This window comes from Ursus arctos, unplaced genomic scaffold (assembly GCF_023065955.2).
Source record: "Ursus arctos isolate Adak ecotype North America unplaced genomic scaffold, UrsArc2.0 scaffold_13, whole genome shotgun sequence".
Taxonomy (NCBI): Eukaryota; Metazoa; Chordata; class Mammalia; order Carnivora; family Ursidae; genus Ursus; species Ursus arctos.
Window position 1 is genome coordinate 67,862,307 of NW_026622797.1, and position 18,031 is coordinate 67,880,337.

The 18,031-nt window shown below is 34.6% G+C and overlaps 1 protein-coding gene across 3 annotated transcripts in view; it reads left to right on the forward strand.

Annotated features, from left to right (window-relative positions):
• RNGTT (RNA guanylyltransferase and 5'-phosphatase) overlaps positions 1-18,031 on the forward strand; it is a 316,627-nt gene that overhangs the window by 262,904 nt on the left and 35,692 nt on the right. For all 3 annotated transcript variants that reach the window (XM_057311201.1, XM_026511830.4, XM_057311200.1), the window contains one exon: positions 2,082-2,148. In XM_057311201.1, the coding sequence (XP_057167184.1) occupies positions 2,082-2,148 (67 nt within the window). The remainder of the gene's footprint in view (positions 1-2,081; positions 2,149-18,031) is intronic.

Here is an 18,031-nt window from a genome sequence, read left to right on the forward strand (position 1 = left end):
TTAATATTCTTTTAATGGCCTTTAATGCTTTGTAAGCCTTTAAAGAATGTCAAGGAGCAGAGGGTATTCCTGAGAGATTGAATATCTATCTGCCTTATTTCATAAAATCTAAGGTGCTTTGAGAGTGTGCTTTCTTAGTCTTCCCAGACTGAGTCAATGGAAGACAACTTCCCAGACTGAGTCAATGGAAGAACCATCTCACACCTGTCACCGGGAGACAGTGACCATAAAACACCATAGAATATCAGACGCATCCAGTTCTCAGAGAAGTTAAACTATGAAGAAATGCATATCCTGGAATTACTGAAATAGGATTTTTGAAGTCACTAACTATAAATTTAAAAGGATGGTTATGACAATCTCGTGTTCTGATTTTTTATGATTAGACCAATATGGTATGCTGAGAAATTTCTGTGAGATTCTTTTGAGTTTGCAGTCTTTTGTTCACTTTAAATACTACTCAGTGTTTCATTCTCAGATTCATGCAATAGAATATACAGTCATCCTTGAGATCATTGTTTTACTGCCGTAAAGTGCTATTAGTTTTCATTACCTAGACTCTGAGGAGATGTATTTTGGCCTAGTTGCTTTGGGCAAGGAGTATAAGCAAAGTTTTTCATATTCTTTATGTACACTAAGGTTAAGAGTGTTCATTTACTCACAGTGTCCATTGAAAAAAGATTTATGATAAAAGAAAAATGAGGGGCACCTGGGTGGCTCAGTCGTTAAGCGTCTGCCTTCGGCTCATGGCGTGATGCCAGGGTTCTGGGATCAAGCCCCACATCGGGCGCTCCCCCCACCCCTGCGTGCTGGGAGCCTGCTTCTTCCTCTCCCACTCCCCCTGCTTGTGGTCCCTCTCTCGCTGGTTGTCTCCCTCTCTCTCTCTGTCAAATGAATAAATAAAATCTTTTAAAAAAATGAGATAATCACAAGAATGTTTAATTATGTTCTCATACCTTGTACCACTGTATGCTCCACAAGGACAGTTCTAATGATGGTGTTTCTTCATTCACATTGTTTAATGCACTCAGGAATGATAGGTCTCTGAAGTGGGAATAGGAAGGGAGGGATGATACAGAGAAGGTAGCCATTATTATTATTATTATTATTATTATTATTATTATTATTATTAATTTTACCCTCTGTGTGGTTTGCTTTTTATTTTCATGTGTATTTATTTTTTATAAGAACTAAGTATATCTTATAGAACTATGACTTCATACTGCTTATAAAATAAAGATATGGCATTTGAGATTCTATGTGGCTAATTCTAAACTTCCTTTGGATTTTCATCTTCAGCTAAATTATCCCTCACTCTAGCCATACTTGTCTACTTTTTGTCTCAGATCTTCTGCATTTTCAGGATTTGTTTAAATTTCTCCCTTTGCCTTACCCATCCTTTAAGGCTGAACCAAATCTCACCTATTTGAACTTTTCCAGCTTCCTCGATTGCAAGTATCTCTTACTCCACTATTTTGCAGTGGCAAATACATCTATATAGCACTTTTCAGAGAGCACCTTTTGGTAGCATTATGTACTTATGTGCCTGGTTTTCCTATTAGGTTTTGGGACTGAGTTATTTAGGTGTATTCTATCTCCTATAGTGCATAGTATAGTTGTACAATGAGTGTTTCTTGAATCCTTACAAATTTTTAAATATATGCATTACTTATTTTAATTTTTTCCCAGAGACACTCTGTGGTAATTTTGCTAGAATTACTAATATGTTAAACTATTCTACATCTAAGTTTCCATTCTCAGCATTTACCACCGTTTTCTGAAGTATAAGAATTATTCTTGAATCATTACATTGTATACCGGAAACTAATGTAACACTCTATGTTAATTATACTTGAATAAACAAACAAACAAAAACAAAGTACCCTCCTGTGATAAACTGTTTCCAAAGTAGTTAAAAAATGGATTATTCCTTGGCTGGTTGCTATCTTATAGAGCAAAAGACAAGAATAATTGCAAAGATATTTTTTCACAGTCTATTTGTTATACAAATTTTGATGATTATACAAGCTTATATAAGGAAGAATATTTTCAAAATAATGCAATTTTGTTTTGTTTTGTAGGTTACTTCCTCAGAATGTTGGTCTGCTCTATGTTGGAGGTTATGAAAGACCCTTTGCACAAATCAAGGTATGATGGTTCATTTTCCAGTATATTTTTCTTAGATGTAGTTCACTTGTCCAAAACCCATCAAAACCCTGCAAATAACCATCAACATATCAAAAATATTATGAATGTGAATTACTGATTTCATTTGCTTTTGCATATCCCTGCTGAACAAGTAAGTCAGATTTTCAGAGAATTGATTATTTAAAAAAAAATTTTTTAAGATTTATTTATTTGATAGCAAGAACGGGCAAGAGAGAGAGCATGAGCAGGCAGGGGAGGCAGAGGGAGAGGGAGAAGCAAGCTCCCCGCTGAGCAGGGAGCCTAATACAAGACTCAATCCCAGGACCCTGGGATCATGACCTGAGCCAATGGCAGACATTTACCTGACTAAGCCACCCAAGTGCCCAAGAATTGATTATTTTAATATTCTTGCCCATAGTAATGAGTTAAATTTGACCAAAGCACTATTTAATGTATACAGTTTGATAAATTTTGATATACTTAGACTTGTGAAACCATCACTACAATCAGCATAGTAAACATATCCATCACCCCCTAAAGTTTCCTTGTGCCTCTGAAATTCCTCATTCCCGCCCTTCCTTTTTCCCTCCAACCCCAGGGGACTACTGATCTGATTCGTATCATTATAGGTTAATTTGCATTTTCTAGAATTTTATATAAAGGAATTATGCAGTATCGGTCCTGTTTCTCCCCCTCTCCCTCTCTCAGCCTCTTTAATACAGCATAATTATTTTGAGATTCATCCATGTTGTCGCACTTACCAATAATTCATCCTTTCTAATGCTGAGTTAGTACTCCATTGTATGGTTATAGCACAGTTTCTTTATCTTTTCACCTGTTGATGGACGTTTGGGTTGTTTCTACTTTCTGGCTACTGTGAACACTTGTGTATACAAGTTTCTGCAGGGATACATCCTTTCATTTCTCTTGCGTAAATACCTAAATTGGCCATGGCTGGGTTAAGTGGCGGTTGTATGTTTAACTTTTTAAGAAACAACCAAACTATTTTCCACCAGTAGAGTGTGAGAGTACCAGTTCCTCCATATCCTGGTATGGCCCATCTTTTTAAGCTTAGTCATTCTTATGGGTATGTAGTGGTATTTCACTGCGGTTTTATTTTGCGTATCTGTCATGACTAATAATGTTGAGCATCTTCTCATGTGCTTATTTGTCATCTGTACATCTCTAGTGAAGTGTGTGTTCAAATCTTGCCATTTTTTTAAATTGGGTTTTTGTGTTTTTACTGTTGAGTTGTGAGCATTCTTATATCTTCTGGATGTAAGTCCTTTATCAGATATGTGATTTGCAGCTTTTTTTTTTTTTTTCCCCGAGCTATGACTTCTCTTTTCATTCTCTTAACAGGATCCTCAGAGAGCAGAAGTTCTTAATGTTGATGTTCAGTTTATTAGTTTTTTTCCCATGGCTCATGCTTTTCGTATTGATCCAAGAAATGTTTGTCTAACCAAAGTCACAGAGATTTTTGTCCTTTGTATTGTAGAATCTTTATAGTTTTAGGTTTTACATTTTGGTTTAATATCTATTTGAGTTAATTTTTGTATATGATTCAAAATTCAAGGTATAGAGGAATGCTGAGCCCCCTGCCTTTTGGCACATAGATATCCACTTGCTGTAAAACCATTTTTATTTTTATTTATTTATTTTTTTAATTTTTAAAATATGGAATGCTTCACGAATTTGCATGTTGTCCTTGAGCAGGGGCCAATTTTAGTATATGTGCTACTGAAGCAAGCACCAAAACCATTTTTTCTAAAACTGTCCTTTCTACCATCGTATTGCCTTTGCATCTTTGTTGAAAATCAGTTGACTATATATGTGTGAATCTATTTCTGGACTCTGTTCTGTTCCATTTATCTATGTGTCTATCCCTCCACCAATACCACACTATCTTGATTATTGTATCTTTATAATAAGTCATGGAGACAGATAGGGTAAATCCTCCAACTTTGTTCTTTTTCAGAGTTGTTTTGACTAATCCGATTCCTTTAATTTTCATACACATTTTAGAATCGTCTTGTCAATTTCTCTAAAAATGCCCACTGGAATGTTGACTTGGATCATGTTGAATCTATAGATCAATTTGAGGAGAAATGACATCTTAACAATATTGAGTCTTGTAATTCACAAACACCATATATTTCTTGAATTATTTAGGTTTTTAATATCTCTCAACAATATTTTGTTCCAGTGTATTGGCCTTGTACATTTTTAATAGATTTATCCATAAATATTTTGTATTTGTGATGTTATAAAAGTATTTTTTAACATTTTTATAAAGACTTTTCTGCATAATTTTATATAAATAAATATAGGAAAAAGGTTTTTTTAAGTGAAATATAATTACCATATAATAGTATATTAGTTTCAGGTGTACAATATAATGATTCACCTGTGCTGTACATTACTCAGTGCTTATCAAGATAAGTGTACTCTTAGTCCCCTTTATCTGTTTCACTCATTCCTCCCCCAGTCCATTTCCCCTCTGGCAGCCATCAGTTCTCTGTATTTAAGAGTCTGGGTTTTTTGTTTGTTTCTTTTTTTTTCTTTTTTTATTCATTTGTTTCTTAAATTACACATATGAATGAAATCATATGGTATTTGTTTTTCTCTGACTTATTTCACTTAGCATAATGCCCTCTAGGTCCATCCATATTGTTGCAGATGGCAAGATCTCAGTCATTTTATGGCTGATTAATATTCCAGTGTATGTGGGCGTGCACACATGTGTATCACATTTTCTTTATCCATTCATCTGTTGATAGGCACTTAGTTTGCTTTCATATCTTGGTTATTATAAATAATGCTGCAGTAAACATAGGAGTGCATGTATCTTTTTGAATGAGTATTTTTGTTTTCTTTGGATAGATACCCAGTAGTGGAATTATTGGATCATATGGTAATAATATCTTTAAATTTGGGGGAAACTTCCACACTGTTTTCCGTAGTGACTGCATCAGTTTGCATTTTCACCAGTGGTGCAAGAGGCTTCCCTTTTCTCTGCATCCTCACCAACGCTTGTTATTTCTTGTCTTTTTGAGTCTAGTCATTCTGACAGAGGTAAGGTGATAATCTCATTGTAGTTTTGATTTGCATTTCCCTGATAATGAGTGATGGTGAGCATCTTTTCATATGTCTGTAGGCCATTTGTATATGTCTTCTTTGGAGAAATGTCTGTTCAGGTCGTCTGCCCATTTTTTAATTGGATTTTTTTTTTTTTTGTATTGTAGAAGTTCTTTATATATTTTGGGTATCAACCCCTTATTATATATATTATTTGCAAATATTTTGTCCCATTCAGTAGGTTGCCTTTTTGTTTTGTTGATGGTTTCCTTTGCTGTGCAAAAGCTTGTTATTTTGATGTAGTGCCTATCAAAATACAGCATTTTTCATAGAACTAGAACAAATAATACTAAAATTTGTATGGAATCACAAAAGACCCCAAATAGCCAAAGCAATCTAGAGAAAGAACAAAGCTGGAAGTATCGCAACCCCAGATTTTAAGGTATGCTACAAACCTGTAGTAATCAAAACAGGATAGTACTAACACAAAAGTAGACACATAGATCAATGGAACAGAATAGAGAGCCCAGAAATAAACCTATGCTTATATGATCAATTAATCTGTGACAAAAGAAGCAAGAATATACAGTGGGGAAAAGATGGTCTCTTCTTCAACAAATGGTGCTGGACAGCTAGCTATATTGTGGAGTAATGAAACTGGACCACTTTCTTATACCAGACACACAAAAAACTCAAAATGGATTAAAGACCTAAATATGAGACCTGAAACCATAAAACTCCTTGAAGAAAACATAGACAGTAATTTCTTTGACATTGACTATAGAAACATTTTTCTAGATATAAAAGTATTTGTTATTTCAATTTCCGATTGTTCATTGGTAGTACATAAAAAGATACAATGTTTATGTGTTTACTTTAAATCCTGCAATTTTACTATACTCAATTATTAGTGCTAGTACTTTTTTTCTGTATATTTCATAGGATAAAGATAGTTTTCCCTCTTCCTTTCTGATCTGGATGCCTTTTATTGCTTTTTCTTGCTTTACTACATTGACTAAAATCTACAGTACAGAGTTAAATAGAAATGGTGAGAACAGACCATCTATACCTTGTTCTTGATGTTGGAGGGAAAGCATTCAATCTTTCATCAAAAATTGTTTTTATAGTAATATTAGTTAAAGGTTGAATCCTAGATTCCATCTAGGCTCTCTTGTAGGAAATGGAATAATATCATAAACCTTCAAAGTAGTTAATAAAAAGGACAGTTTGAGATCATTCTTTTTTGTTATTATAACTTTTTGTTAACATTTTCCAACAGGCCTGTGAAATTTATTTCATGTTTTTTGTTCTCTGATTTTTCTTTGCATTTGTTTTTTGGCTGTGTATGAGTTTTTTTTTCTTGTTCCAGTTGAGGGGTGTGAGTTTAAATTCCTTTCTACCTGCATACATGACATATATTCTTATGCTTTGAAAAACAAGGATTTTTCTGAATAGGACATAGAAGATATTTAATATTGAGGAGGTTTAGTAACACTATTGACATTTTTAATGAAAAATCTTATTTTAGTTACCATAGCATCAGCACCTCTTTAAATACCTCCACTAATTTCATTTAAATCAAAATGCTGTCAAAATCTCACCATCAGGATCTTAACTTGTGGACCCTCTTGAACTTTTCTAATTTCTTAAGTAGTGGCAAGTATTCAGATACATTTGTTTTCTTCTATTTTTAATATCCCTGGAACACAAGTTGGCAAAGATTTCTTCATAAACTTCTCTCTCTATCCTGTTCACCTAATTCATCAGTGTAGCCAGGAATCCTAATAAGTTTCTGCAGGAACATTTTTGAAAGCGTAATTTTTTTCTGTCTGTTGGTTTGGAAAATCCTGTTTCTCCTTATTAGAACTGAAATAACTAAAAAGTGAGAGGCTTATATATTTAGGGAAGGGTACAATGTGTGTGTGTGTGTGTGTGTGAGGGTTACGTTTCAAAAACATAGTCTAAGTGTACATATGAGGTTAATTCTTACTCCGTCACTCACCTGATCTATTGACAACATTTTCTTTATCCAAGCCTTTCCTAACAAGCTCAGTGACAGCCAAGGTCAATCCTTTGTCAACCCTTTATCTTTTTTTTTAATTTATTTAAGTTTTTAAATTTAAATTCAATTAGCCAACATATAGTACATCTTTAGTTTCAGATGTAAAGTTCAGTAATTCATTAGTTGCATATAACACCCAGTGCTCATCACATCACATGCCCTCCTTAATGCCTGGATAATCAACTCAGTAGAAAAAGGTCCATTATTTTAGGGCACCTTTCTTTTCCTTTTGATGTTACTGTGAGAAATGTTTCTCTCATAAACTGTGAAAGGATTTCTTATCTTTATTAATCATTGAAGTTCCTTCATAATTCTCATGGTTCTTATGAAAATGCTATATTGATTCTTACCTAATTAGAATACTTACAAGTTAATTGGAAAACAATAAAAGAATCATAGTTTAAATGCTTGAGATTAGTAAGGTTCATTTCCTCCCTTGCCTTGCGCCTGACTTGTTTTGGACGTGAAATACCAGTACTTGTTATGTTCATCTTTCTCCCATTAAACTAAATGTAATGGTACTACATTGTGTAGCATAGATATCAGATATAACCTTTAATAAATGGAAACTGCTTTGATTTCCTTAAGAGCCTATTGGTTGAGTTTTTTTGGTAAATAAGATAGGAAACTGTTCACTTGAATATTAGGAAAAAGAATTCTTATTCATTAACATCACAAGACTAAGTTTGAGTGGCTTGGTGTTAGAGGCTCTTTTTGTTAGAGACATGTTACAGTTGTATTTTGAAAAAGCAGCTCCATTTTATAAAGATGAGAAAGAGAAAAATAACAAAATGGATAATAGATATATAGACAAATGTTCAATGAATTCAGAAATTTGCTACAGCATGACAAGAGATATCTGCACTATTAATGAATAGCATGAGTCATTACAACCATTGTTACACACATATATACTCTTCCATTATTACCTACCTTTTATTTTTATTTTATTTTTTTAAAGGTTTTATTTATTTATTTGTCAGAGAGAGAGAGAGACCGCACATGCACTGTCAGGGGGAGCAGCAGGCAGAGGGAGCAGCAGGCTCCCTGCTGAGCAAGGAGCTCAATGTGGGGCTCGATCCCGGGACTGTGGGATCATGACCTGAGCCAAAGGCGGGCGCTTAACTGACAGAGCCACCCAGGCGCCCCTATTACCCACCTTTTAGTTCTAATTTCTTACTCAAGCTTTAAAGACACAAACATGTGACTTTATTTAATAGGGTTAGACTCATTAGTACATCTTCATGCTTGTTTCACTGTTTTTAGGGGAAGTTACTCCAACTTACCTTTCTCTCTTAACGTCTTCCAAAGTCATCCGGAAGGTTCCTTTTTCAAACAAGCTCAGTCCTTTTGTATATAACTTTCACCCAAGTCAGTGACTCTCTTCTCAGATCATTAATTCCTTTCAGAATCTTATGAAAGCTATGGACTCTCTCTAGAAAAATACATGCACTTCTACTTATAATTTCAGAGGTCTCATGGACGCTTTTTTTAAAAAAGATTTTATTTATTTATTTATTTGACAGAGACAGCCAGCAAAAGAGGGAACACAAGCAGGGGGGAGTGGGAGAGGAAGAAGCAGGCTCCCAGCGGAGGAGCCTGATGTGGGGCTCGATCCCAGAACGCCGGGATCACGCCCTGAGCCGAAGGCAGACGCTTAACGACTGCGCCACCGAGGCGCCCTACATGGACGCCTTTTAAGGGCGTTTAAGGACCCCAAATTAAGAACCCTAAAAAGTGAATAAAATATGTTTTTTCAAATTTTTCAATTAACCAAAAAGGTATTGAAAACATAAATTTAGGTTTCTAGGGGAAGTTCGTCATCTGAAGAACTTGATTTTAAACGTGTGATTATCTCGTTTTATCATAAAATAAAACCAATAACTAAATAAAATCACTGATCATCTTATAATGAGTTATCATGCAGAGTCAGAAAGGAATTGCCTCACATATCATCTGCTATTGTTTTGTGCTATAAATGAAGCTGATTTCACCCTCATCCAAGACTAACTTCTTTTAACTTTATTGAGATTAAGGTTAATTTATACAAGGCTCTACATGACTTGAGTTTTCTTAAGAGATATAGTTCATTATATCTTCGTATACGGTCTTTGAAATTAAAAAGGGAAGTTTTGATTAAAGTAAAATTTTGCTTAATTCTTGTTTGTATGCTTTCAAGCTGTCAGAAGTTTTTCAGAAGTCCCTCGTTGGAGGTAGGGGATGGTATTTCCATATATCTTCACATAATACTTTTATCTTAATTGTGTATATATAAAGTATTATTCATAACTTATTTTTATAGACATGTTCAAGTTTAAGTAATAGTTTACATTTTATGACTATTATTCTATTTTGTTTTCTAGAACATCTCACAGTCCAGTAAAAATCTTAATGCTATTCTTATAGGTTTCTAGTCCTTGAGGCTCCATTTAACAGCCAGAATCCATAAAACCCAAGAAGTACTGAAGCCTGTCAACATCACTTTTAATCAACTCAGAGGTTATTATGGAAAGACTCAAGGCCACAGGGCTGTCCCTCCCTGCAGGGCTTGGTATTAGTTGTCTCTTTCAGTTCTGACAGCCCAAGAAGTATGAGAGGCTGTGAGGCGGAGTCAGACACAGTTTCCACTTTGGCACTGCAGAATGGCTCAGAAAAGTCCTCTATATTTTAACTATGAATTCCATGCAGCACCTGTATGTGAAAAGTAGGGAGTACAACCATTAATCTGAAGCAGTTGTGTTATGATCAGTCCAGCTAAGTTATTCCCTGCCTCAGATCCTGGTTCCATCCCTGCTGAGGAGCTGGGTGCCGTTTGTCACAGTCTCAAACTCTAAACTTTCTGATCCTGAAGTTTTAAAAATCTCTTTATAGCCAAGGAGATATAATGTTGGTGTTTGTATTCATATGCATATGCAATAGATGCAAAGAAATAGTGATCTCTTCTTCATTTTCCAAATCATATTTGGAAATTCATACCATTCCCTCAGACTTTTTTTCTGTTAAAAAATAGAATATTTTTTCTTGACAGTATATTGAGTTCAGATTGTCATTTGTTACTTAAATGTATTTTTGAGATGGCTAATAACTTGTCAGTTGTAATTTTTAGGGTAGGTTAAATTTAAAAGTAAAGTATTGTTTGGGGACTCTCAGTTATGAAAAAACCGAAAAACACCAGGAAAACTGATTTGACCTATTTACTGACTGACGATCTTTTAGAAAATATTTGAATTTAGAAAACAAGTAATATATTTATTAGATCAATACTTTTTACTAAAAGAAAATATTTAGCATCCATATTTTAAATTTCTAAAATATCTGAAGTATTACTTCAGATAAAGATGCAGTCCTTAGAACTGACTCTTCTAGTTTAGTGGCTTCCAGACTTTTGACCATGACCTGTAGGAAGGTAAGAGATGTATTTCCGTTGAGATCCTATACACATACACATACATGTATTTATACAGACACAGCATTAACTGAAATTTCGAAAGTGTGATGCAATAGCTGTTATTTTCCATTCTATTCTGTTTGTTTTTCTGTTGATTTGGTTTTTAAATGCCGGTCTTCACCCACTAAATTAACTTCCCTGTTGGAAAATGGGTCACGATTCAGTTTGGCAAACACTGCCGCAGAGTAGGACTTGTCCAGCTAGTGCTGCCTTACACTTCTGCCAGGAGGCTGTCACACTTAAACGCATTGCAGATGATAATGAGGAAGCTTACCTGCCCCTGAGTTGATGACAGCCCTCCGAGTGGCTTTGGAGGGAGAAGAAAATGAGAAGATGCCATAGTTGCTGGGAAGAGAGAGAAGGAAAGCCTAGGAAAAGATAAATGAGAAATGAATTAGATGTTTTATGGAGCCAAGTAAAGCTATTTTCTGTTTAAAAAAAAAATTCTAATTCTCAAGAACAGAAGGGAGCCTTCCACGCCTACTCGGTCTTCCAAGTGATTTCATGTATTTTGAGGATAGAGAAAGAAATAAAGGTAACATCTCCTCTAGGGAAAAAAATTAGAAAGATGGAGATGGGTGAGAAATTGAGAGAAAGCAGTGACCTCAGATCTAGATTTGTGCAGCCTATTCGTTGGATGATGGCTAAATTTTCCATTATACTGTAAATGAAGAGGCAAATTTTCAGTGTCTCATATGTCATAATAAGGGAAGACGTGGTTTTCCCTTTGTTGAAAGCGGATTCATAGAGTGAAAGAAGGTTTGAAAAAAATGCAAACCCTCGTGGAAGCTAAAAGTCTTTGTACTTCTGTGTAATAGCTCTTCAGTTGCCAACAACCTTTTGTCCTGCACGCTCGCTGCCAGAGTGCTGCAGGGTTCCTGCAGGGCTTTCAGATGAGCCCGCCTTGTAGCTTTCTGGAGAGTCATGCATTGTTTACTAACAAGTCACATAGTAATTTGCAGACTAGGGTTCCAGAAAGTTCCCAAAGTATTCCTTAGTAGTGGTTCTCATGCCATTTTTACCAAGGTGGTTTTGGCGATGTTATTGCCAAAATTTAGCAACACTTAAGGCCTGTCTGTAGTCACACATGTTTCAGGCTTTGTGTTCTTATCTTCCTGTCCTTAGAAAACTTGTCTACATGACTATAAGCCCTGTGGAGTTGGGTGGTATCTGGTGCGCTTTCAGATCCTCAGCATTTGGCCTAGTGCCTGAGACATAGAAGCACTAAATAGACGTCTGTTACCATTATTATTGAGGATGCCTAGAAAACCAAGTGTTCTTGTTGTTGTTTATTGAGGTATAACTGACATGAAATTATATTAGTTTTAGTTGTACAACATAATGATTCGATTATTTGTATACATTGTGAAATGATCACCAATGTCTAACCTCCATCACTATACATAGTTACAAAAATCTCTTTTTTTCTTATTATAAGGACTTTTGAGATGTATTCTCTTAGCAACCTTCAAATGTGCAATGCGGTATTATTAACTCTAGTCACCATGCTGTGCATTACATCTGCATAACTTATTTATTTTGTAACTGGAAGTTTGTACCTTTGGCCTCCTTCGCCCATTTCACCCATCCCCACCTCACCTCGGACAACCACCAATCTCTGCTATCTAAGAGTTTGGTTTTGTTTTGTTTTTTGTTTTTTTGTTCTTTGTTGTTGTTTTTTTAACCATTAAGTATCTGCCATGAAGTTCATCAAAGTATTTAAGACTCTAATTACATACATATTTACTGCCTTAAAACTTTATTTTCTAATATATATTACATCTTGAGTTGGGATATCTTTGAGGCAGTATAAATTAATTTTATTTTCTAATTTAAGGTTGTGGTTGTAAATTATTAACATCAGTAGCTTTATTTGAAATGTAGATTTTATGAATACATTACTCTGAGAACATTTTAAATATAGTTCTCAAATTATTTTCCAATTAAGAAAGTTAGCATTTTTCTTAGCTGGAAATTCCAATGACTTTCAATCTCTCTTGAGCCAGACACTTTATAGAAAAATGTTGGAAATTATTTTAGCATCTTCTAGTTCTTGTTAAATGTGGTTTGGAGAGAAAAAGAATAAACAATTCTTTTTTGTAATTTTGAAATGTTCTCAAAGAAGTAAATGGTATCATGCCTGTTTGGGTATTTATAATGCAGTGGACCTCCTATTTTGCTGAAAGGAAATAACATGGTACTTCTTATCCCCTTGTGGTTTTTTTTTTTGCTACCAACATTTTATCTTCCAAAAAGTAGTTCTCTGGCTTGAATTTCAAAGGCACTGATAACCATTTCAATACAGAAGATTACATCTGAAATGACTATCGCTAAAGTCATATTTCAGACAAATCTAGTTTCTGATCTAGATTTCTGTGAGACATCTAGAAATTATATATTTTACTTTATTCCCACAAAAGGAGAAAAATAATTTCTCCAGTAGTCAGTTATGAAGGAATATTCACATGTCTTCTTCCCTAATAAAGTTTGAGAAAAACAACCTCCCCTCCTCAATTGCAGAGAATATAGTAAAGACCCATTTCAGGTGTCCGTGACCATGAATCAGGCAGTTTGGAAAGCTCCAGATTGATGTTGTCTTTGTTCGCTCTTCAAGAACAGTAACAACCTCTGAGACTAGATAATACAAATCAATAAATGTTGCCAAAATTTTAATCAGCAGTATTAAAGTTGCTATCTTGAGTATCTTCAGAAGTTTGAGACTACTGCATTAAGTGACATCCTGTCATAAATAAATACTGTGGGGTGTGGATAGGAGGGATCTTTACTCTTCTATAATAGGAATACAGAAATATAGTCAAGTAAATCTAATAATCTCTTAAAAATAATTTTTTCTAAATAGCTAAGGATTCATTTTCTCCATATCCCAAAATTCTATTATCTGTAGAATTATTTGCCTGTAAGTAAAAATGATAAATTTGTAGTTTAAGAAATTCACAAATTATGCTAAATGCAATGAAAGATAAGGCTTAGAGAAGTTGTTAGAAATTTAACATTACAAATACAGGTCTGCATTGAGGTACCATTTGAATATTTATAGTTTTACTAAAATATTTTAAATATTAATATTTAAATTATTTCTATAGTGTCAGCAGATCAGAGCATTTCTGATACCCAAGAAATAGTTTCACAGGTAATCATTCATCTGCTAAAATAATGATGTTATTTGATATTAAAGTACTTTTCATTAAGTTTTCTTCTAAGACTTAAATCTTAGTTGAAGTATTATTAGTGAACATACATTATACATACATTCTTTTAAAAAATCTATTCAGAAGTGGTGTGGGTAGACACATAAAATTACATTTTGGGTTATTTAACTATCCATAATTTTTTCTCAATAGATTGCAATATTTTAGAATCTGATTCGACTCTCTAAGTCTTAGTTAATAAAAGAAGTTATCTAGTAGAAAATTCACTTAGTGTAAAAACTTTTATTTTTTGGTTAAAGGGGGCTTAGACTTTGAAAAATAATATAAAAGAATATTTAAATGTAATGTATCCCTAATTTGTAATAATTTTTCTCATTTTATCACCAAATGTTAGAACCATACATATCTCTTTGAATATTTCATCTTTTTTCTTCTTTTTCTTCTTTGTCATATTTGAAAACTTGGTCATGAAAAAGGAAAATAGGATAATATTATAGCCACCATCTGTTGAGCACTGTATGCCAGGCACTGTTCTAAATAATTCTCAAGTATAGGTATTTTAGCATTACCAGTTTTATAGATTAGGAAGACCTAGAAGGCTGAGTGACAAACCCAAGATTACACTGCCAGCAGGTAGTACAGTTATATTATGCAGCCTTCTGTGGAATATTATTTTAGTGTCTAGTATTTACTGTATACTCTTTAGTTACTATTTATGTTGCATTATTATTATATACAATATTATTATAGTCCTTGAAGTCCTTCTGAGTTTTGCTTGTACAGTAGGCCAAATTCTCTCTGTAATTGATATAATACTAGTTAAGACACTGGCTGAACTCAGTAACTTGCCCCAAAGAAATATGGTTTCACCACAAGGATCAAGGTAGAGAGTCATTATGGTTTGTTTATATAAAAAAAGAAGGGAGTATAAAGAACTCAAAATTATAATCTCACCTCTGCTACTGAGTCATTGTTGAGTGTTTATATTCATTAGTTGTTAATAGCAAGAGCTGCGAGTTCTTGTATTGGGAACCTTTGTGAATCTGAGATATTAAAAGGCTTCTAGTTATAATATCTTCTGATTTCATTATGAAGTATTTTTCTTTCTGTTCCCAAAGCATCTACTTTGAAGTTTATTTTGTCATATATTTCTCCTCAGCCATCCTTTTTAAAAGGGCCAATCCTACTTATTGTTTTTCTTTCAGATTAAATGCTTTTTATTTTACCTTTATTACTTCTTAATATTCAAGAGATTTGGGTGAAAGTATTGCATGGTTATTAATTTGAAACAGTCTCTGGAAATTAATTTATTTCTTTAAGAAAGAACCAGCTGGTAGAAAATCAGGTATATAAACAAATCACCTGAGATTTTGAGTGCTCTGAATAGCTTATAGAAAGAAAAAGTATCGCATTTGCAAGATTTTTTTTTCAACCAGGTGTGGCAGTTTTGCTAGATACAGTGATAAATGGTTTCTCATTGTCTGGCTCAACGTTGAATTTGCTTTGTGAGAATAGCTAGAATTAAAACATTTAAATGTTTTTCAAGATCAGTGTATCTTGGAGGCATTTTGATGACTCAGGGCTGATTTTAGCTGCAGAAAGAATTATAGCAGAATTGCAAAAAGGAACAGATGTTTTTTAAGTTTCAGGATGAGTAGGTTGGTTGCACAGCACAGGGTAATTGGATGATGTAAAAGACAGTGACTGAGAATAAGCAAGGAGATACTCTCAGGGTGGTTTCGGCTTAGCAATAGGATGAATGAAATAAGGGAACATGTGTATGATATATGTCATTAGATGTCATGAAGTGGAGATTTCTGGAGTGAAATGGAGCCATTTGAGGAAAAGGTGGAAATTATATTGGTGAGGGAAAGTTACTACTAGTGATGAACTATTCCATTCTATTGTATCCTGTTAAAAGATAAAGACCCCAAGCTCTGGTAGGACTGGTTCTTATCTATAGTAAGTAAAATCTTAAGTCTGATGTTGATTTTCAAATGCTTTTACTGGCCTGAATAATTTATTAAATCAGTAAAATCATGAAAAATTATGGTTTGGGAGAAAAAAGTAAGGACAAGTCTATTCTTTGGAATTCTACTCCTTCCTGGTGGAGTCTCAGATGTCCTTAGTAGACCCACCTTCCCTGAGGCTGCAGTTTGTTCTCGTAGTCAGGACGGATAAGATCCACCTCTCCTGAGTGACTTGCCGTTGGTCTTCCTCACTTTCCTCCTCAAAACCTTACAGTCCTTGAGGCACCTGGCTGGCTCAGTCGCTTAAGCGTCTGACTCTTGATTTTGGCTGAGGTCATGATCTCAGCGTAGTGAGATCAAGCCCTGTGGCAGCCTCCATCCTAGGCGTGGAGCCTGCTTAAGATTCCCTCTCTCCCTCTCCCTGTGCTCCCCCCTTTAAAAAAACAACAACAACAACCTAACACTCCTTGATAGTCTCTGTTTTAGACATTTTGGCACTCTCTAAGTCCAGTCTCCTATTTACGGCTTTTAGAACCTTTAATACGTTTACCTTGTATTCGTTTGCTTTTTTCATTTTATTTAAGTTACCACCAACATGGCTTCCTACTGCCCACTGTAGCAAATGTAAGTTCCTCCCAAAAGCCTTTCCTATCCGATTGTACTTTTATTTTCCCTAACTTCCACTCCTCTGATGTTTGCAACTCCCTGTTCCCTTGACTGTACATACTATTCTCTTATCCATTATATATCTCAAAACTTACCTGCTAGTCAAAAAGGAACATTAGTTAAGTGTGTGTGTGTGTGTGTGTGTATATATATATATATATATACTGACCCATATATATATATATGTATATATATATATGCACACACATACATACACACACACACACACACACAAAGCATTTTGGTGGAGACTAGGGATATAAAGATTAATAAGACACTAATCTTATTTATAGTCTGGCCAGCGAGATGAAAGAAATCTCTTTGTAAAAAGATAATGAAGACCTCAGGTGTAGGATATGATATGTCAAATGCTTGGAATTAGCTATAAATGTCAAAAGCTGAAGAACTGTGGACTGAGGTGTTGAGTTAGGATTTACAAAGAAAGTGCAAATTGTGTTGTCCTACCAGTTAGGTGAATAGTAGGATGTGTGTGTGTGTGAGAGAGAGTGTTTGTCTTTGTCTTTTTCTATTTAGCCCCTGCAGAGATAGAAGGATGACATGTGATACAGGAAAATAGAAAATACAAAGTTGTGGAACCATAAAGACTTGCCTTGGATATAAGAGCAAAGGCTTATATAAGAAAGGAAGAGGAAATATGGTTGAAGAGGTAAATTGTATTAGAGAATTTTTTAAAAATCCAACCATACTAACAGCAAGACTGTGTAGACCATTTTAAGAATTTCCAAGTTGGAACAAGATGGGGGGACCCGAATACCTTTTTAGAGAAACATTAAAATTTTAGGTAAGGACCAAGTGCAACATAAATAACTGACATTTTCCTGACAATTCATGTCAGTATTCCAGATGGCTTCTTTAGCCCCGGCTAAAGAAAGTAATAGTAAAGGTCACTGACACGGGCAGTGACCAAAGGGTCCTGTGGATTCCTAAAGTCATAACTATCAGGTAGTAAAATATTTTTATATCTTCTTCATATTATTTGTAGTGTTCATTTCGAAGAGAAACAGCAGTGGAAGTGATATAAAACTAGTTGAGATTAATGTTTCTATTAGTTGTTTCTGCTGTTGTGCTGCTGCTCAGGTTGAACAATGATTTGTGACGAGAGGTGGATGCGCTGGAGAACTTTTCTTCATAGGGCGAGTTCGATCTCCGAGCCTGACAGCTCAGGTCATGGAAGAGCCTGCCTTGCCACCATTGCTGTTTCAGTTATTTTCGTCTCTTTTTTTTGTGTCTTGAGAAATTAAGACTAAGCCTAAGTCTGCTAGACATATTTTTCAGAAGAGGATTGTATTCTGGAAAGACAACAGAGTGATTGGTTCAAGTTTGTTCACTGCAGGTTTTTATTGTGAAGAAGACATTAGTTCATTATACCCTTTCCAGCATGGAAGGTGATAATTACCCTTTATTGTTGCATTTGCAGGTTCTTTGAAGAGTTATCTTTCAAAATTGTGACTTTTAAAATATAGCATCG